The sequence below is a fragment of the Macaca nemestrina genome, chromosome 1, assembly GCF_043159975.1.
Source record: "Macaca nemestrina isolate mMacNem1 chromosome 1, mMacNem.hap1, whole genome shotgun sequence".
NCBI lineage: Eukaryota > Metazoa > Chordata > Mammalia > Primates > Cercopithecidae > Macaca > Macaca nemestrina.
Genome location: NC_092125.1, coordinates 200200523 through 200222398, shown reverse-complemented (window position 1 = coordinate 200222398; position 21876 = coordinate 200200523). Strand labels below are relative to the sequence as shown.

The 21876-nt window shown below is 44.6% G+C and overlaps 1 protein-coding gene across 11 annotated transcripts in view; it reads right to left on the bottom strand.

The window, feature by feature from the left end:
* Positions 1–21876, bottom strand: part of LOC105495216 (CUB and Sushi multiple domains 2) — a 656530-nt gene that overhangs the window by 203569 nt on the left and 431085 nt on the right. For all 11 annotated transcript variants that reach the window (XM_071096465.1, XM_071096467.1, XM_071096468.1 and 8 more), the window contains 5 exons: positions 17956–18150; positions 5559–5697; positions 4359–4546; positions 3498–3686; positions 3182–3298 (listed from right to left, as the gene is read on the bottom strand). In XM_071096465.1, coding sequence (XP_070952566.1) covers positions 3182–3298; positions 3498–3686; positions 4359–4546; positions 5559–5697; positions 17956–18150 — 828 coding nt within the window. The remainder of the gene's footprint in view (positions 1–3181; positions 3299–3497; positions 3687–4358; positions 4547–5558; positions 5698–17955; positions 18151–21876) is intronic.

The following is a 21876-nucleotide window of genomic DNA, read 5'->3' as shown; positions in this document are numbered from 1 at the left end:
TGCTAAGAATTCGGTGATGGCTTTAAGTGGTTCTAAGGAAGAGGTGATCTGGTCATTCATCCATGATTTCTTGTTGATTCTCTGCTGAGCACCTTTCAACATGGCTACATACTGTTCGTCTTTGAAGACCAGCTGAAGTCTCAACTCCAGGACACTTTCCTAAACCCTGGGTTGGGCTCGGGAAGTTTTCACACCTCTCTCTGCTCTATCACACATTGGTCATGCTATACTGAGATCTTGGTTTAGGCTGTCTGCTACCACTAAAGCATAAACTTCCTGAAGGCAGGCAATGGCACAGTGGCTTGTTCAGCTGTTTTCCTAGCAATTTGCATAGTGCAAGTATCAAATAAGCATTTGCTAAATAGTTGGTGAGCTTGATTGACTTCCAGGCAAAAACATACACATAGAAACTCATAGAAAAACATACACCTTTATAATCACAGATGTCCAGACACAGAGAAAACCGTAATGACAGGGGTTGTTTCTCTAGGGATTGTGACGGGCTGCTTTTCTTTCCAATGGTCTCCGCTGACCAGGCTTGGTGGAAACAGCTCTTCAGGGTGAACAAGGACACTGTCCCATCCCTCCCCTCCTTAGGAACAATGTTGTGGGAAGAAGGGGACAATCCTGGGCCTCAGCCTGACCACCCAGCTAGTCTTGCCTTGATGCAGTAAGCTCCAGGCCATCCTATCCCTGGCTAGGGCAGCCCTAGTAAAGGCCAAGTGACACACTTAAGTACATGTGGTGGGACTATAAATGACTTTTCTTTCAAATTTTCTTTGTTATACAAATAGTATATTTTAGATGTAATGTGTTTATTGCTCAAAATTAGAAAAAAGCCAAAAGATGAAAATAAGAGACAACATCTTGGGGTATATTTTTTCAGGCTGTTTTCTATGCAAACAAGGATGTCTTTTAAACTAAATATATTCTCGTGGCAAACTTATTTTTTTTACTTAACAAAGTATTGCAACCACCCCTGTAGGTCTTTAAATATTCTTTCACGTTATTCCTTTTAGCAGCTGCCTAGTATTTTATTCTATGGCCATACCCTATCTTTATTTAACATTTCTTTATTGATGGACATTTTAATAGTTCCTGATTTTTCAGTATAATACGTAAGGTTTCAGGGGAAATCTTTGCAGCTAAATCTTGATGTAGAGTTTTACTTATTTTCTTCAGATAAATTCCAGAAAGTGGAATTGCTGGGTGCAAAGGCAGGTACAGTTGTCCCTCTGTATCTGCAGGGGATTAGTTCCAGGACCACCCTTGGATACCAAAATCTGCAGATTCCTAAGTCCCTTACAATATATTTTCAAGGCTTTTGATTCACATCACCAAGTCACCCTCTGAAACGCTTGAACCATTTCACACAGTGTCAGCAGTCAATAGTATTCCAGGGTCCACATTATCCCCTAGACTGTTACAGTTTTCTTTGATGACTTCAAAAGGGAAATGGTATTTCCCTTTTAAAATTACACTTGTTTCATTATCAATGAGGTCAATGATTTTCCATTTGTATTTCCTCTGTTACGAAGTGTTACTTTATAGCTTTGCTCATTTTGCAGGTTGGTTTGGCTAGGCATATGTCTCTTGAAACTTTTTAAGAACTCTTTGTGTGTCTGGTAGCTAATCCTTAGTCAATCATATGTTGCAAATATTTTTTTTTCTATGTAGTATTTGACTTTGAATTTTTATGGAGTTTTTTCTTTTTTTTTTTTTACCTAAATCCTTTGAAAGTTTTTTTTTTTTTTTTTTTTTAAATAGCAGTCTTTGCCTTTATGGATTCTACCTTTGTTGTTACTCTTTAAAGTACATGTCCACCTGAGGTTAGAGATTCACGTTCCTCTAGTGCTGGAGTTTATGTGATTAAATGCTCGAAAATGCTTGAGGTATAGATGTTTTTTTTTTCTTTTGTTCCAAATGGTTCAACCCACTGTTTTAACACCATTTATTACATAATCCATCCTTTCTTCAATGGATCTGAAATGACACTTTACTCATATACTAAAGTCTCTCTCACACATACATGGGCATGTGTGTGCACACATGGAGGGATCTATTTCGGGACAACTATTCTCCATGTCTTATTTGTAGGTCCACCCTTGTACTCATACCACATTGTTAACATTAATTTAGCTCATAATGACGTTTTAATATCCGGAAGGATTAATCTTCCTTTGAAATTTGTTTCTTGGCTCTTCTGCATGTTAATTCTTCTAGATCAGAGGTTCTTAATTAAAAGCGTGCATCAAAATTACTGGCAAAGTGTTCTGAAAACATAGATGCCTGGTTTCCACCGCCAACATAGAAAATCAAACCTCTAGCCTTGGGCCTAAACATTAGTGTATTTGCCAAACTGCAAGAACCATGACTCTGGATGAACTTGGCAATAAGCTTCTGAGGCTAGAAGCCAAATCTGCCTGGTTACTGCCGATGCCCAGCCCCAGTGTCAGCCCCATGGGTGGCACTGAATACATATTTGTTGAGAAAAGAGTATTAATATGTTCATTAATATTTATTTATAACCAGCACCTTTACTTTGAACTTGGACTCCCAAAGGTCACTCATGTTAGGGGAGCTGAGGCAGCAGTGCAGGCTGGTGACCCATATGAAAGATGGCATCAGAGGAGGAGCTGAGTTATGCAAGAAGGGGATCGCTGTGTTCAATATCTGAAGGGTGAATGTGAGGAAGAGGGAGCAGGTGTATCTGATGCTCCTCCAGGATGCAATACAAGAAAAACATTTTCAGAGACACCTAATAGACTATTAGGAGAAGAAAGCATCTGTGCAAAAATGATAGTAGGTGACCATTTGTTGAATGGGTTGGTGGCCTCCCCACACCAGGCATGTTGAGGCAAAGGGTGAGCTGAGCTGGTGTGTTGCCATCTTGTGGGGAGTGATTTAGAGAAGGTTCCTGTACTGAGTGATATTGGATAGCTGGTAACCTCCAAGATCTCTTCCAGCAGGGAGATTTTAGAATCTCAACAATACTTATTGAACAAGTTCTACCATTCAAAGAGATGAAAAGACTCTGGAGGTTTTCTTGTTGGTGAGAAAAGTTCAGACGAAGCCCAGAGGTCACTATCTAGGGAGATGCCCATTGAGGTCAACTTGACCTGAGGAACTTGGGTCCCTGACCACTCACATCCCAATGCCTGCTATGGGCCGAAACACTCACCCTTGCCATGAGATGTTTCGATGATCCAGGTGCAGTTCAAGTTGTTAGGGTAGAAGTCAGGGAACCCTGGCGACAAGATGGTCCCACTGGAGCCTTGAATGAAGCCACCACAGAGAGCTATAGAAGGAGTGAAGAGGGCAGTGAAAGACCAGAGGGCCTCAGGGAGCACCCCTGTCATCCTCCTGGGACCCCATCCCCCATCTCTCGAAACCCCAACCCTCGTATGGGGTAGGGAGTCAGGGGCCTTTTGAGCACCTGTGTTTCTGTGGCAGGAGAGGAGTCTGCTACTTTAGCGCCCCCTCATGGTGTGCCTCACCTTCACAACTGGGCAGGGCCCGGCTCCACTGGAAGTTGGGCTCGCACTCCAGAGGTTCCCCGTCACTTAATGTGTAGCCTGAGTCACAGCTGAAGGTCACCAGCGCGCCCACATAGAAGTCATTCCCATGACGTTGTCCATTTACTGGGATTCCTGGATCCAGACAGTGGTCTGACTGCAGTGTTATAGCTGAAAGAGAGAGGCCACAGCTGGGACAGACAGCTCACTGTCACCACAGAGGGACCCCAGTTGACTCCAAAGAGGGGGTAGAGAGCCCTGGTTTATTAAAGGCAGAAGTTGCCAATTACTGACTCATGAAATGTGGCCATCAGTATTTGCTGAGAGTGGCGTAGGTGCTATGGTAAGGCTTCGGGATACAACAGGAGTAAGAAAATGACCTTGTCCTCATGGTGCTCGCAGCCCCAGCTTTCTATATTGGTCTACAGAGAACTGAAGTGACAATGATGCTTTAAATCGAGGGGATGAATGTGGAAGGTGACGAGGAAGGGCAAATGTGGGTGTGAGATGCCATCTCGGGTTAACTTCATGGTCAGTCAAATGTTCTGACCCCAGAGTGCCCAGCGTGGCGACACCCAATCACCTGCACACAGAAGAGGCCATGAGGTCTGCACGCAAGGGCCTGGTATGAAGGTTGTGAACAACTCTAAGCCCCCATAACCTGAGGGATGCTGAGAGCAACAGAGTGCCTTCTGCAGGGCCTTGTGAAGGGCACAGAGTAGCCAAGAACACCATGGGGATGGGGCCAAGCAGGGGCCTGTGGTGGAGCATAGTCCTGAGGCCTTTGACCCAACTGAGCTGACCTTGTCATCCCTTTTCCTGAGCCCACCCACTGAGACTCACTCTCATAGCGGAGCTGGAAGCCGATGTCTGAGTGACTCTTGTCGGTAGAGAAGAGGAGGTAGAGGTAGTTGCTGGTGCTGATGAGGAACTGGGGAACCTGGGTCCCATGGTAAACCCCGATCAAGGGCGCTGAGTAAGTCCGCCCATCACGTACTTCCAGGGTGTCATAGTTGACCTCAGTTTTGAATCTGCCAAATGACAGAAATGAAGCCTTCTTGAGAAATCCAACCTTATTAATTTGCAAACGACAAAAACCCTGCCTGACCCAGGGCTTCAGAATAACCAGATTTTGGCAGGCTGGGATCTTTTAATATAATTTGCACACATTCACTAGCGATGCAGAAGGACCTTCTCCACTCTATTTAACATCCCTCCTCCTCCTTCCATGGTCGGAAGCTGCTCTCATCCTCTCTGTGGCCTGATCTGTGAGCTAGCTTAAGACCTAGAGGCACAATGACTAGCCTCACGGAGATCAGAACATTCTAGGCCACGGGTCAGCACACACATTCTAGGCCTCAGGGCCAGATCTGGTCTATAGCCTGGAGAGCTAAGGATGGTTTTTACATTTGTAAAGAGATGCTAAAAAAAAAAAAAGGCAAAGCAGAACATGCATCAGAGATATGCAAGTAGGCAAGTGGCCCACAAAGCCTAAAATATTTACCATCTGGCTCTTCACACAAAAGTTTGCAGACTGCTATTCCAGGCCAGGAACACTTTGTCCGGAAGAAGTTTGTTTTCACATTTAGGTGGCTATGTTCTCCACCCAAGGGGCATAGCCAGGGTGGGAGCTAGAAGCGGGGCACATGAGCGGGATTTGGGGCAGAGGTCGGGGGCTGCCTTCCCACATTGGACATTTCCAGGAGAATGCTAGTCAGATGTCAGTGTCGTGCTTTAACATCTGATGGTGTCTGTTTGCCCACTCTCCCTCGTTGGGGGCTGGGGAGGGGGGCTCTAACATCCCAAATGGTACCCAAGCCTTCTCTTCACCCCTCCTGCCATAGTCATCTAAACAGCACAAACCAAGCCCAAGGGCAGAGCCAGTGAGGTCTGCCCCACCCAGGGCAGTCTGGTCCAGTGTTCTCCAACCTTGCTGACATTTCAGCATTGGTACTGGTCCTCTATCCACCCTGGATTCCCTCCCACATGGCTCTGTAAAAATCTCCCCCTTGCCCTCTCCCCCAAGGCTGTGGTCACAAGCACCTGTCGAAGGTGATTTTGATGGGGTAGCCTGGCTGGGCCTCAATCACCCAGGCACAGCTCAAGGCATCCTTGTAGAAGCCAGGCCAGCCCGGAGAGAGGATGGTGCCGCTGGGCGAAGTCAGGTGACCACCGCAGGGAGCTGGGGGGACAGAAGGAAGAGAAGCAGCTTTCTTCGGGGATAAATGAGTAAACAAACAGCAAATCTCTCTATAAAATGTGTCAGGCAACAAGTATTGTTTTTGTTTTTATGGAAAATTACATAAACTGTAAACTGTGAGTTTTGTCTACTGGGATCTTTATGGGTAGGTCCAGTTATATCATGTGGAGTGTTATTAAAGGCCAGAGGGGAGAAATGAAAAGAATCCCTTAAGCAGAGTCCCTTTGTCATTCTAGAAGGGCTGAAGTACAGCTAATATTTGGGCCACACTGTGCTTTTCCTTTGTTCCTCACTCAACTGTCAGGCCTGAGGCAGGGGCATAGATCCAGCCAACCTCCTCACATCTGGCCCTGGAAAGGGTCAGAACCCCAGGACCCTACAATTCAGATGCTCAGCTCAGGGCGCCGGTACTTCCTGCATCACTGTAAACTCCAGGAGGGCATGGGATGTGTTAATTGTGTTACACAACTGGGTATCCCCAGCATTTAGCATGGTGCTTGGCACGCAGTTCTTCCTCAATGATTGCTGGTTGGATGAATAAATGAGTTAATGACAGGATGAATGAATACAGTCCAAGGCAGGGAATGCCACAGGACACTGGGAGGCCTAGGCACAGCTGCTGGCTGTCTCTGGTCTGGCAAATCCTGTTATTTATGCCTCTGCCCACGTGTCCCATCCTGGGCTTCCCCACTCTCAGCTGCCTCTTTCCTACCACCCCTGTCTCTTCCTGCAACCAGACCCTCAGCCCCTAAGGTAGTCATTAGAGCTATTCCTCTTTCAAGGGCACGTGATTGGATTTTATTGCCCACCCCTTTTGAAGTTATGCAAGGCCATGTGACTGCTGTGACCAATAAAATGAGAGCAGAAGTGCTGTACATCATGTCTCTGTGGAAACTTTACAAGCCTGTGTGCTTTCCTCTATTTCTCTGGTGGACACGTGAGACCTTGGAAGTGGGGAGGGATGTGCCTACTGCTACATCCCATTGTTACAATACAGGTTTGCAACTCAGCAGTGAGGAGGGACTCTTTCTTGGCTCCATCTCAGCACAGGCCCAGCCTCTCTGCTTGTGTGACTTGCACAGTTTCCTTTTCCTGCCTTGGTAATTGTGGAAGCAAGTGTCAAGAGGGAAGTCCCATCTATCTAGGCCCCTAAGTGACTCTAAGGAGCAGACATCCCTGATGACCCATGTTAAATATGTAGCTTCAGTGGTCTGTGTCAGATATAAGCTCCTGATTTTTAAGCTGCTGGGATGTGGAGGTTGGAAGTTAACACCATGTGGCCTAGCCCACTCAGACTAGCACACCTCCCTAAGGCTGATGATGAGGATGATGATGACATCCACTACTACTGCTTCTGTCACTGCCATCACCACTGCCATTGACTGGGGGCTGACTCCACATCAGGCACTGAGCTTACATTCGTAATCATGTTCACTCTTTGCAAAACAAAATCCCCTGTGAGGCTGGTGCTATTATTACCTCCTAGGAAAGCTGAGGCTTATGGAGGTTGAGTAACTAGCCTTGGGTTAGCAAGTTGCAGAGCTTGGATTCAGACCTAGGCAAGACAGCGTAAATCCAGAGATCTTAAGCTAAGCCGCCTCCCATGTCAAAGGAACCTCTGCTCCTTTGTACTCACTTACTATGGAGCTATCAGATGCCAAAAATTCCCCAAACAAGACTGGGGAGGAATAAAGAGCTACACAGCACTTCTCTCTCTGCAAAGTTTTGTAGATTTCTACAGGTAATCAGTTTCATAAAGATAGTCTAATATACCCCATCTTCTTTTTTTAATGCTATAATCTTCGAGAACTATCTAAAATAGTTGTCAAGTATTCTTAATAGAAACTTATATTAGGAAGTTTAATTAACAAAGAAGATTATAATAAGGGTAGTAGTAGTCAACTCTTACTGATGACTTACTATGCTAATTGCTACACGTGTTATCTCATTTAAATGCATACATTTATGAAGTTATTATCCCTATTTTATAGAGAAGAAAACTAAGGCCAAGTAGGTTAAGAGACTAGATCAAGGACACAGAGCTAATGAAATTAGAGCTGAGATTGAATCTCAAGACTTCTGTCTCTAAATCCCCCTGTGACACATAATAGTGCTACAACCACAGCCGACAGTAATAAGCTCATGTGTACCGATAACTTACTACGTGTCAGGGCTTAATGTGGATTATTCTTGTGACAACAGCCACGCTAAATGGCACACAGTATTATTAACCTCATTTTATAGGCGGGGATTATTACCCCATTTTCAGTAAATTGAGGCTTAGAGAAACCAAATAATTACATAGAGCTATATCAAACATTGGGAGAGTAAATTGTGTATGTGTATTGTCACTTTCTGGGTAACCCGTTTTCAAAACCCATCCATCCATCTCACTGCAACTACTAATGCTTTCCTCTACTTCTCTGGTGGACAGGTGAGACCTTGGAGGTGGGGAGGGATGTGCCTATTGCTACATCCCATTGTTACAATACAGGTTTGCATCTCAGCAGTGAGAAGGGACTCTTTCTTGGCTCCATCTCAGCACAGGCCCAGCCTCTCTGGTTGTTGGACTGTGATCTCCTCATTTACTTCCTGGGGAGCTATAGATCATGCAGTCTCCATTGCCTGTCTAGGCCACTCTCTACTCAGTGCATACACATCAATGAAACCCCATCTGCAATCTCCAGAGAGGGAAATTCAATCCCTTCCTTTGGCGGTCACCACTTTGTTTTCTTTCTCTGCTGTGTTGCTTCATTAGTTTGGCTATTTAATCTCTTCCTGTGCACCTGTGATTGTCCAGTGACCTCTCTATTCATTCTGTCCTTCACTTTCTCTGTTGTTCATCTTCATATTGCAGAGTGGTAGTTGCCTGGAAGGGATTTGGAGGGGAGGATTCTTAAATGCAATGTCTCTTTCACATTTGAAAAGATGATCAACCTCACTCTTAAAAAGAAAAATACATATTAAAAGCACAGTGAGATATTATTTCTCATCCATCAGATAGGCAAAATCCAAAGTTTAATGACAAATGAGGCCGTGAGAAACCAAGGATTCTAGTACCTTGCTGGTGAATGTGCAATACGGTACAACTGCTATGCAGAGGAATTTGATAATACCCAACAAAATGCATATGCATTTACTCTCTGACCCAGCAATTCTATTTCTAGAACTCTCCCAAAGATACACTGGCAAAAATATGAAATGACATATGTGTACAAGGTTATGCAAGGTGGCACTATTTGTGATAGCAAATGCATGGAAACAGCCCAAATGTTCAGTAGTACAGATCTAACTGAATAAACTAGGGTAAATCAACAAAATGGACTATTTGTGCAGCTATAAAACAAGAATGAGGGATATTCTATATAATGTCATGGAGTGGTTCCCAGACTATGCTGTTAAGTGAATAAAAGCATGGTAGAGAATAATAGGTATAGTATGATTCTCTTTATCTAAGAAAGAGGTAGAGGCATACACACATATTCACTCATTAACAATCCATGAAAGGGTAAACCGAAAACTAAAAAGATTATTCACAGAAGGATGGAGGGAACAGGGTAGAGAAGATAGGGATAGAAGCTAGGCTTTCTCAGAATATACTTTTTTATATATTTAACTTTAGAACTATAAATATTTTAAATAATTAAAATGAAAGACTAAGCAAATCAATATACTGATAAGCAATTTCTAAAATCTCAGAAGCAGAGTAAATACATGAATGCAATACTAGGTTAGTTGGTGGCATAATCCCACATGAAGAAACTAGTAAAAGAGATTTTAAAACACAGTCATTTGATAGCCTACCTTAGTAGGATACAGAAAGAAATGAAAAAAAAAAAAAAAACCCTTAAACTATTTTCAGTAATTATATGATTGTTGGTAGTTACTGGTATTACTACTTTGCAACTCTTAGGCATGTGCTATAAATTGGGAAATTATATTAATGGTGTTGGGGACTGGGATTTTCAGCAAGAGTGAAAGGAAATATGGATATGATATTAAAGAAGCATTGGGAGTTATACCTGATGTAAATGACGAGTTAATGGGTGCTGACGAGTTGATGGGTGCAGCACACCAACATGGCACAAGTATACATATGTAACAAACCTGCACGTTATGCACATGTACCCTAGAACTTAAAGTATAATAATAATAAATAAATTAAAAAAAAAAAGTTAAGTAAAAAAGAAAAAGTGTTTTTACATTGGAAATGAAATAAACCCATGATGAATTTTCTTTTAAAAAGTACTTTCTAGCTGTGTTCATTGAAAAGGCTTAGAAACAGGAACCAAGTCAATAATAAAAAGTACCCCTACTGCCCACATTTTAAATATCAGTTTCCACGAAAAGGAACCAGGGCTTCTAGGAGAAATAACTGATTCTAGGTCAGAGACAGAAAACGTCCAAGATGATGTTAGGCCAACTTCAAAAGGCTCCCACTAGCGAGTGACACAATTTGAGCATTAATTAGAACAAACTGCAGTGGATTTAAATACATAAAATATGTTTGGATTGTAATGATATTTAAAAATGTGCAACTTTGAAAGGTGTTAGGGAATCAACTCATTAATATGAAAACAGGTAAATGCAAATAATTATTTCCTTGCTTTTCCTTTACAAACTATATCTCAGAGTAACCAAATAGTTGATGAAGACAAGTTTTCTTTAAGTATAGCATTTCAGCTTATGAAAAAATAAATGATAGCATGTTACCATTTTGTAATCCCTAGGCTCTGATCATTAATGGTTCCTAAAGACCCCAACAGAGAGATACCCAAATATTATATGATTCTGTTGGAGACATTGCCTACAAGATATTCTGGCTAAAAAAATGGAAGCTCAATCTGATTAAGTTTCTAGCTCTTACTGCCAATTAAAGGAAACATAAAAGAGAGACAATCATGTTAAACAACCTCCCAGGGAAGCAAGTGGCAAAATTCCGAATGCAGGAGACTTCTCATTCTGAATAATTCTCATTTATCTCTGGATAAAAGACCCAACTTCTGCAACAACAAAAAAAATCTCAAGGGGGTGGGGAGTAGACATCTATAGATTAGAAAAGACTTGAGACATATCAGCCAATTATAATGTATGAAGCTAACAAGGATACTGACTTAAAAATACTATCAAAGAACGTATTAGCCAATCATGAAAATTTGACTGTATTAAGTAATTGTTTTTAGTTTTTCAAAATGATAGCAATGTGGTTATGTTTTCAAGAGTTAGTTTGATCTGTTGGAAACACATTACTAAAATGTTACAGATGAAGTGTGATGCCTGAAATTTGCTGCGAAATAATCCCAGAACCAGCAGGGTGGTGGTGGGGGAATGGGTGGGGGTCTAAATGGAAACAAAATAGGCAATGAGTTTATCATTGTTGAGGTTGACTGATAGGTACATGGGGGTTCATTATACTATTCTCTCTGTTTTGGTATGGGTTTGAAGTTTTTCATTTAAACAAGGTGAAGGCAAAAACAGGGAAACACACACATGCCTGTGTGCGTGCACATGCATACACACACATACAAAGAAAAGAAGGAAAAAGGGGGGATCCTCCCTTGAATAGGGAGAGGAGCTCAGCAATAAGACAAAAGAGGGACTCTGTGCCTGTCCCAGCACCTGGTACTCACTAGATGCTCAATATTTGTTGATGGAATGAAATACTGGTTGATAGGTAGGGATACTGGGTGTCATGGATGGAATTGTGTCCTCCCCAAATGCATAGGTTGAAACCCTAGCCACCAATGAGACTGCATTTGGAGAGAGAGCCTTTCAGGAGGTAAATAAGGTTAAATGAGGTCACGAGGATAGAGCCCTAGTCCAGTAGGACTGCTGTCCTCATTATAAGAGGACGACACCCTGGGTGCATGTGCATAGGAAACAGGCCACGTGAGAACACAGAGAGGAAATGGGCATCTGCAAGCCAAGGAGATGCTTCAGGAGAAACCAACCCTTCCAGTACCTTGATCTTGAACTTCCAGCTTTCAGAGCTGTGAGAAAATAAATTTCTGTTGTTTAAGGCAGCCAGTCTATGGCACTGTGTTATGGCAGCCCAGGCTGACTGATACACTGAGCTTCTAACAAGGGGTTGCTGTCCCCTGTGAGGGATGAGCCACTTCTCCTGACCTTGATGCTAAAGTTGTGCAAGGCAAAGAGGAATAGGGAATGGTGACAGAATAGAATACAAAGAACAAATACTCATTGAGCATTGAGCTCTATAACATGCCAGACGCTGACCTTCATGTATGCTTTCACTTTCCCTGTGTGTTAGTCTTCACAGCCACCTATAAGGCGGGCACAGACATTAGCCTCATTTCATAGCTGAGGGAACATACCTGAGGTACAAAGAGCTTAGGTGACTGGCCAGGAACACACACTAGGAAGTCGCAGGGTCAGGATTTAAACCTGGGCGGTCCAGCTCCGCAGCCTGCATTTTTAACCACTATGGGTGGACGTGGGAATGCCCACCTCAACCACTGCTTCTGTAACGGAATGTAGGCTGCTGCTAAAGGGGTTTTTACCCTTTACTGGGTAAAAACTGGACAACACTAGTTGTCCAGTGTGAGTGACCAGAAGTAGTTGGAAGTCCTTTCCTCTGACCAAAGTGACTCTGGAGTTACTCAGCCCTGCAGCTGTAAGTGTGACCTCCTACTCTCCAGCCCTGCCCCCCCACTGCCCACCTGTGCCCCTCACCACCTGTCTTCCACTGTTTTGTGGTAGAATACAAACAGAATGAACTTGGACTCAGACCTCACTTGGAGGTTAAAAGTGATAATTCTGGAATCAGAATATCTGGATTTGAACCTCACTTAGCTGTGGCCTTAAGCAAGTTATGTAACCATTTTGAGCTACAGTTTCTTCATTTGTGAAGTGAGGATAACAATACTGCTTTCATGAGGTTGTCATGAAGATTCAGTGGGGCAGTGGATGTTGATATGGTTAGGCTGTGTGTCCCCACTCAAGTCTCACCTTGAATTGTAATTCCCATAATCCCTGCATGTCAAGGGCGGGACCAGGTGGAGGTAATCGGATCATAGGGGCAATTTCCCCCATGCTGCTCTCATGATAGCGAGTCACAGGAGATTTGATGGTTTTATAAGCATCTGGCATTTCCCCTGCTTGCACTCCCTCTGTCCTGATGCCCTGTGAAGAAGGTGCCTATTTCTCTTTTTGCTTTTCACCATGATTGTAAGTTTCCTGAGGCCTCCCCAGCAATGTGAAACTGTGAGTCAATTAAACCTCTTTCCTTTATAAATTACCCAGTCTTGGGTATTTCTTCATAGCAATGTGAGAATGGACTAATATAGATGTAAAGCAATTGGCCTGGTATTTGGCGCATAGTACGTGCTCAGTGATTACTAGCTGGGTGATTTTGGGAAAGTCAACTCACCTCATTGTTTTTCTGGATTCTCATGGATAAAGCATAATTACATCTTTCTGACAAAAGTGGCATGAAGATTAAATGAGAGATTGCTAGAAACCCAATAACTGCCCTTACAGTTCTTCCTTAGATGCCTAAATGAGCTACCACCAACACTTAGATTTCTTTGTGGTCATGAGGAGAACTGACCTTCTTTCTTTATTACAGGACTTGCTTTTTTCCTGATTTTAAAAGTAACACATTTGGTATAGATAGAGAATAAATGTGGATGTGTTTATACCAAACTGTTAAACCATTTTCCTCTGGGGAGTGGGATTGGGAAGTGAGCATTTTTACTTTGAGCTGTATTGCACTTGTGCATCATTTGAAATTTTTACAACCACCAAGTATTCCTTTATTTATTTATTTGACAGAGTCTAGCTCTGTCACCCAGGCTGGAGTGCAGTGGTACAGTCATAGCCCACTACAGCCTCTAATTCCCAGGCTCAAGCAATCCTCCAAGTATTTCTTTAAAAATTAAAAAACGAAAATACAGGGGCCAGGTGTGGTGGCTCAGGCCTGTAATACCCACCCTTTGGGAGGCCGAGGCTGGCAAATCATGAGGTCAGGAGTTTGAGACCAGTCTGGCCAACATAGTGAAACCCCATCTCTATTAAGAATACAAAAAATTAGCCGGGCATGGTGGCATACACCTGTAGTCCTAGCTACTCAGGAGGCTGAGGTAGGAGAATCACTTGAACGCAGGAGGTGGAGGCTGCAGTGAGCTGAGATCACGCCACTGCACTCCAGCCTGGACGACAGAGCAAGACTCCATCTCAAAATAAATAAATAAATAAATAAATAAAATAAAGAAGAAAATGCACACTCACTGTAGATAATTTATCTTTTTCTGTGTGTATTTCTTGTAAGCAGAATATTCTTAAAGCTCAGCTCTTTGTCTTTTAATAGGGAGTTTAATTACCTTTATTATCATAACTGATATGTTTGTCTTACTGCTGTCATTTTGTTTCATGCTGTCAATTTCCGACATTTCCACGTGATGTCCTGTCTTCTTTGTCTTATGCATTAGGCAATATGTTTCCTTTTAATTTTCTATGGGGATGTGGAAAGTAGAAATCCTGCTTTTCATTCTATTTGGGGATGCTTTTAAGTCTTTCATAGATGTGTTGGAAACCATATTCTCTCCAGTGATATAATTCAAGAAAAATACAGTAACAGGGTAGCCAAGAGTCTGGATTTGAATTCTGGCTCCGTCACTTACAAGCTGGGAAGATCCTAGGCAGGTGACTTAACCTCTCTGTGCCCCAGGAGGGACAATAACGACATCTATTTCCTAGACTGGTGCAAGGTTGAAATGAGGCGACTCTGTCAGACACTTATCCTAGTGGGGTCTGATTATTTTTCCTTAAAAGAGTCAAGGAAGAGGTAAGTGTAGGGGAGAGAAAGGCAGGCAGGTACTCCGGTGTAGCTGCCTTCACTACCCAGAAGTCTTTCTTGGGAAATTTCTGATTTTAAACATAAGGGACTCCTATGTCCTGTGAACTCAAGATCACAGACTTGGTCACTCCAGCCCGTTCGCTTCCGTATTGTCTAAGGCTGCTGTTGCATTAGGACAGCAGAGTTAGAGCCCACACAGTCGGAAATACTTCCTATCTGGCCCTTTAAGAAAAAGTTTGCCGACCCCTGCTTTAGATCCTCCAGATAATCATCCTTCTTTCTAAATTTAGGAGAAGCCATCATCTCTCTTGTCCTATTATAGCCTCTCAAAAGCTAAGTGGCTCTTAGCATATATTAAAAGATTTTCTAAAAGACCATTAGCTTCTGCATTTAATTGTCCACAAGGTGGGGATACTTAATCAAAAACAAAACTAGAAAAAAAACAGAAAAGACAAAGATGCTGATTGCAAAGCAGAGCTCTACCAAGGCTCAGACAAAAGGAGGGAGAGGAGCCAAGAAGGGCAAGGTTCCCAGGGGCTTCTTTAGCCAGTTTGTCTAAGGTTTTAAGGCTGGGATTCAGCCACCCTAAGTGGCATCAGGCTGTCACACTCTGGCTGACGTGCTACTCCCCAGATCCTTGAAAACCATGCTGGCATCAAATGCCCATCACTCTGAGAAAACTGAGCAGGCTCTCCCTGGGGTCAGGGTCTCCAATAGACTGTCCCTTACTTCTGGGGTCTACTGCCCCAACCCTACAGCCTTTCCCCCTCCAGGGACAGAATGAACAAGACCTTTTTAACTTTAAAATGAAGACCTTGCTTATGAAATAGTGAGCCACTTGAAGATACATTAACAAAGGTCAAATTATCTCACGTGTTCATACACGGTCTTGAGAGTTTCAATGCATCGCAGAGCTAAAGTCTAGGAGCACTTGATTCAGGAGGGTGGGGGGTGGAGAGGAGGATTGTGCAGTTACTAAGTCCTGAGGGTTCCTCAGAGGGGTCAACTCATTTGGGACTAAGTCCCTGCAGGTTCAGGGGCAATGGGAATCTGGCCTTCTGCCCTGAGACTGCTCACAATCTTGGTGGGGAGACAGAACCAAGGCCTGTGGAACTGGTAAATGTAATAACGGTAAGAACCAGTATCCAACAGAGTGGTCCAGTGGTGGTGGCCCATGAAAAATAATAGAAATTAGGAGAACGAAGAGATCAGGTGAGCCAGAGACAGCAGGGAAGATCTCAGAGAGATGAACCAACACAATGAAAACTAACGAAATTATAAGTGGTCAATGAGTGCGAGGGAAAACGAGGGGGCTGGTCTGTAGGAAGGTGAAAGACCACCGACTGACAACCCTCCAGACTGGGTTCTGCATGGATGCTTTGTACAGTGACCTGTTGCCAATGAGGAACCTGAGGTCTAGGCCTAGTTACTTAACCTAAGCCTGTTAGTTCTACAGCTGGGAAGCATGGCAACTGAGTTTCGTGTTGTTTCTCTAACTCCACAGCTTCTGTTCTTTCCAAAAGTGCTGATTGCACTGGGGAAGAATGGCAGATGAGGTTGTATAGACCACACTGTGGGAAGCTTGGAAGTCAGAAAGAAATGTCTATTCATGTCACGGTTGGGGCAAGTTCCTGGGAGGATGGAAATGCACCACTTGATTCCCCAAAGTGGAGCAAATACTGATCTGATTGGTCCAATGAAGAAATAGTTAAAATCAAGTTAACGCTGATCGTCAACACTTATTGAGTGCTACCTCTCACCAGGCACTGCTCCAAGAACTGCGCATGCTCAAGACAACTCTGCAAGGGGGTTCCCATTATCGACCTGCATTTTACAGTGGGGCAACTGAGGCACAGAGAGGTCAAGTCACTTCCCCAGGGTGGCTTGGATGATATGTTGCAGGGTGGAGACAGCAGGCAGTCTGGTGAGAGTCGGGGCTCTGGAGGCATTTCATTTATATGCTTCTCATTAGGGAGACTCTAGCCTAGTTCAAAGGCCATTCATTCATTCATTCATTCATTCGGTGATTCGTCAACCAGTATTGATTGAGTATCTACCAAGTGTCAAACAACACGCCAGCTGTGGGAATATGAGGCCAAGGAAGACTCCCTAACCTCATGGAGCGTACATGACCGTGAGGGCGCAGCTTATGAGGACTTACTTTATACCAGGACTGCCTACTCCATACACATCTGATAATTATCATTATCCCTCTTTGTTTTCCAGCTGGAAAATGCAAAGGCTCAAGGGGGAAAAGTGAATTGCCAGGATCCCAGCCTGGGCCCCTCTCACTCAAATGTCCACCTGGACCCCTTGCCACCTCCAGTGTTCTCGGTGGTCCTTCGTCTCCCACCCACCCATCTATAAGCTCTGGGTAATACTCTCTCTCAGGCATACTCCCTTCTTCATTCTCCTGTCCTTCCTGTTCATGGCCATGATGCCCAGATTTGAGTTTAGGAATTGGGTAAGCCAAGAGGTCTCTTAAGTCTCTATCCTCTTTCTATTACATGAAATGTGAGGACGAAGGTTTCTGCCTCCTAAAAGGAGAGAATCACATCCTTCGTCTCCTTGGACACTGTCAGTTTCCCCAAGGGGCCCTTGGGATACTCACTATTCATCCATTATTCACAAATATTTATTAAGTACCTATTCTGTGCCAGCCACCATGGTTGGTACACAATGCTTGGCACACAAATTTGCCTGGTGCACAAATGCTTGGTACACCATGCTTGGTACATAAATTTAACCTGACTCCTGTCTCAAGAAGCTTTATCTGTATTTTAAATGTTTGTAGTTTGGTGGAACAGATGGCTGGTCTTGCAAATTGAGTCAAAAACTGTCTTGTGTGGCGAGGCAGGACTGAGGAGCTGCCATCATAAGCCTTGTGCTTGCTGCAAGCTGTGTTTCTTCTGGCTGGTTGGCCCTGAGTCTCCTGGAGATTGACCACGAGGATATGAAGTCAGCATTTAACAGGGCACAAAGGCCGAGACTGGGAGACATCCCAGGGAATTGGGGAAAATTAACATGTGGAGAAGGGAAGAGTGGTAGGCACCTTGAAAGACCCGAAAACTCGCAGTACTGCCAATGCTACTTCGGGCTGCTGGAGCTCCCCTGGGCAGGAGCTGGAAACAGGGCTCTTAACGGCCGTGATATTGAGAGAGGTCTCATTTGAAAGAAGAGGTGCTTTTGATGCCTGATGTCCAGAGCTCTTTCTCTAATCTCTGTTTATAATTTAAATTCCTGTGCACAGTGTCCTCATGAAGCCGCTGCTATTCCATCATGAGGGTGAGAGAGTGGCCTCAGTCCCAGGAGAAGAGCAAGGACAAACACAGAAAGGAACCACCATGGCCTGGGCTTCTTGCTCCCCCTCCCCAGCCTCTCTGGCTGACAACAGCTGCTGCCCCCAGCCTGCAGGCACATACCTTCACACCGCAGCACAGCGCTGTTCCAGACCACACTGCCCTCCTTCAGGACACAGGTGATGGTCTCTGAGCCCTGAGTCCCAAGGAAGCCTTCATCACAGAGGAAGGAGATGGAGCTGCCCAGCTGGAGGCTGTCCCCAAACCGTTTGCCATTTACTGGAACGCCAGGATCCGGGCACTCATTGTGTCGGAAGGCTGTGTAGATGGAGTTCAAGGACAAGATCAGACACTGCTGGAGTAGAGAAGAATCCTCAAAGAAAACAAGCTTCCTTGGGATGGTAAACCCTAGAACTCCACCTCCTCCCCAAGAACTTGCCACGTTGGAGAGCTAGACATCCTAGGACCTGGCCATCAAGCAGGTGCTCATTAAACTTGATTTCCTGCCTTCCCGAACACCTAATCCCACTACTGCATTCTAATAGACATTTATAGATCAGGCAGTAAGCTAAGTGTTTCTGCTGTTAGCCCACTTACACCATATAATGATTCTATGAAGTGGATCTTGTTACCCTACTTTACAAATGAAGAAACTGAGGCTCAGTGTGGTTAATGAGCTGATCTGTCTCCTCAATGTCAAATCCATTCCACATTTCCCTAACTTCAGACAGTTATGGGATCATTTCTGCCTGAGGTGAGCCGGACTCTCAATCCTGTGACGCTAATAGACTCTAAGCATCATAAAGGAGGTGCCCTAGAATTAACCCTGTCTGAAGCTATTTCCTTTATTTCCTTGCCTGTTGACAGGGCTGCCTCTCACTCTACCCAGGCAATTGATAATGCAAAGAGTGGAGAGAGGACAGAGTCAGAACGCTGCAGATTTAATCGTGCTTTGCCTCTTATTCGTTACATGGTCCTGGACAACTTATGCAATCCTGATGAGCCTTAGTTTCCTGACTGATAATATGGAGACCATCCTTCACCTGCAGGGTCATTCTGAGATAGAAATAAAATGAAAGTTGATGTGAATATGAGAGTGGCGAGTGTTTGGTGCAGCACGTGACAGATTGTAAGTGCTAATTGAAGATGAGTTCCCTTCCTTCTTCCCTCCCTGCATGGGAAGATACTCTTTCCTGCTCGGTCTCTACCAAGCACGTTCCCTGCCTTCCTCCAGTAGCGGTGCCACAGTTCTCTCACTAAATGTCTCTGAAGCCAGGCTCTATTTGCACCCCTATTGTTCTGAGGATGGCAACTTTCCAGTGGAGACCAGGATCTAAGGCTGCATGGGTATAGGCCACTTGAAAAAAAATTTCTAGGCCTCTGAAATTCCCTAGTGATAGAAACACTTGCACATTCAGAAACAGCAGTGACCCTGGAGACTGTTGCATCTTGCTAGAGGCAAGAAGCCTGCAAACCTGACCCTTCCCATTGCAGATGGAGTCTCTGATGTGGAAATGACTGTGATGATCCCATGCAGGCCTTCAGCTGAGTGCCCAATACCCTTCCATTTGAACGCCTAGGTCAGCCCAGACTTGAGTCTCCCAACCTTTCTTTGTTGAAAACTATGACCATGAAGTCACCCTGACATTTAGAAATATGGTGTGGGAAAAAAAAAAGTGATGCCTGGGGCCTAGAAGTCCAGGCATTTTTCTTTCAAACCCATCAGTCATACACACGCAGGCACAGATACACACACCCACATATGAACACACACGCACGTACACACATACACACATAAATGCACAAAGCAGGAATATGGAGCTATTTCCAACGTCTGGGAGCAAAAGCTCTGAGTCAAGGACCCACTTCTCCCTGTGTTCCTTTCCAGACCTCAGTTTTCTGGCATGTGAAAGGGGTAGATCTTGCTTTATGGAGCTTTTGCTGTGAGGCTTCCAGTGATGACTGTTGAGTGCTCAGCACCAGGTTCAGCCCATAGTAGGCGCTCAATAAATGGCAGCTACTGTCATCGTTGTTCATCATGTTCCATGTGGAAGAAGAATTAGCCTTGTTCCCAGGAGTTCTAGGGGTGGAGGTAGGATCACTGATCCTTGTTACAGCGACACAGATGTGCCTGCTAGCTATGGAGAGAGCTGTCTGAGGCGGCAAGCTCCCTGACACTGGGCAAATTCAAGCTCAGCCTCAGTGATCATCAGTCAGGATGTAGGAGGAGATTAAAGTCCTGTGGGAGAGACTACACTAATTCCCTGACACTTGGCCATAGATGATTGTTTCACTGACTGCATCCAGATTGCCTCAGAAGCCTACCAAAAATGTAGATTCTGGGGGCCCATCCCTTTAGTGATTCTAATTCGGCAGGTCTAGGATGCGACCCAGATTCTTAAAAATCATTTCTATCAATCCATCCAACTGTCTATTTGTATAAATGCATGAAAACTATCTGATATCTGTAATAGCATCCATCAATTGTTAGCAAGGATCATTTCTGGCTAGGGGGGTTTTGGGTGGTGGTTAACATCTCTCCTTTGACCTGTCCCGTTTTTTGAATATTTACATATTGGGTATGTATCATTTTTACAATGGTAGAGAAACCTTGGAAAGAAATATGAGTAAGACCTATCCTCAGATTAGTCTGCTGCTCTCAAGATGAAGCTCAGCCCCTGGGCCACCAGCTGCCTCCTCTCCCAAGTTCCCGCTCAATTTCCACACCTGCTGCAAACCTAGAGTTCTCGGCCCTCACCATCCTGGATACGTGTGCTCCCCAGGATACCTCTTATCCCTGTTCTTCTCACTCCGCCAGGGCAAGAAAAAGCATTTACTCATTCATGGATCCCTCCATTCTGTAAACATTTGTTGATCCTTAGCACACACCAGGCCCTGTGCTGGGCCGAGGGATATAAAGATAAGGAATGCATCCTCGCCCCTTTCTAGTATGAAGCAGCATGGTCAGTGCTAGATTAGGAAGGTTAGGAAAGACAGAACTAGGCTCTCACCCTGCTTCTTCCTGCCCACAGGGGATGAAACAGGAATCCCCTGGAGGTGACATGCCCTGAGAAGGTTCATTGTGTCCTAAAGAAGAGTGGTGAGGGGAATGGAATGGGCTTTACCTGGCTGCGGATCCCAAACGGCCCACCAGGTAGCACCTAATGTCTTCATTCCAACTGGACTCCAGAGATAGGTGGAAAACAGAGGCAAGGCCTTTATGCCAAGGGTGGGAATGGGGGTTGGGAGATCAGTATGTGTTTGTGGGCATGGGGCACAGCTTGCACTGGGGACTTGCCCTTCATAAGCAGCCTCTGGGAAAGGATCTAGTTAATTGCTCAGATGGACCCACCTCCAGCCACACTTGACTGTCATCAGCCAAGTCCATTGGATTTATAGCTTCTTATGACCTGATAACCACTTCTTGCTATCTTTGGTGGCTTGCTATTTCTAGTCTCCAAGCTTCTGCACCCCCCCCAACCCCCTCTGTAACCACGAGATACAGAAATAAAAATAATCACGGCAGAGTTTAGGTTGCTTCTAGGGAAGGGGCCCCGGATTGAAACTGGAGGTGGCAACTTTCAGATGATGGCCCTGAGAGGGGCTATGAGGAAAGTCCCTAAGAGTTGTCCCCAATAAGTCTGGGAGCCCAACAGAAGTGTTGCTCCAAAGCTGTGATTCTGATTTGACTATGGGAATGGGAACTGGGCAAAGCAAAGTGAGCAGCCCTGCCAGGAACGCAGAGGTCAGCAGCAGGCGGGCATTCAGGGTTTTGGGAGAGCACCTCAGAGAGGGCATCAGGAACGAATGAGAATGATAGAGGCTTTCTTTCTCTTGGACTCTCCCTAGTTCTGGCTGGGTCTTGTAGGATGGGGAAGGTTGGGGCAAAAATGAGGTTCCAGGCTCCTTTTACATTATATATCACAACTATGGGAGATAAATGCCCTTCAGAGAGGGACTTCCAGAAAAGAGCACCCTGCCTGGCAGCCAGTGCTTTATGCCCTTTCTTGGTCATGCTGGGAGCTCCATGCCTGGGCACTGCAG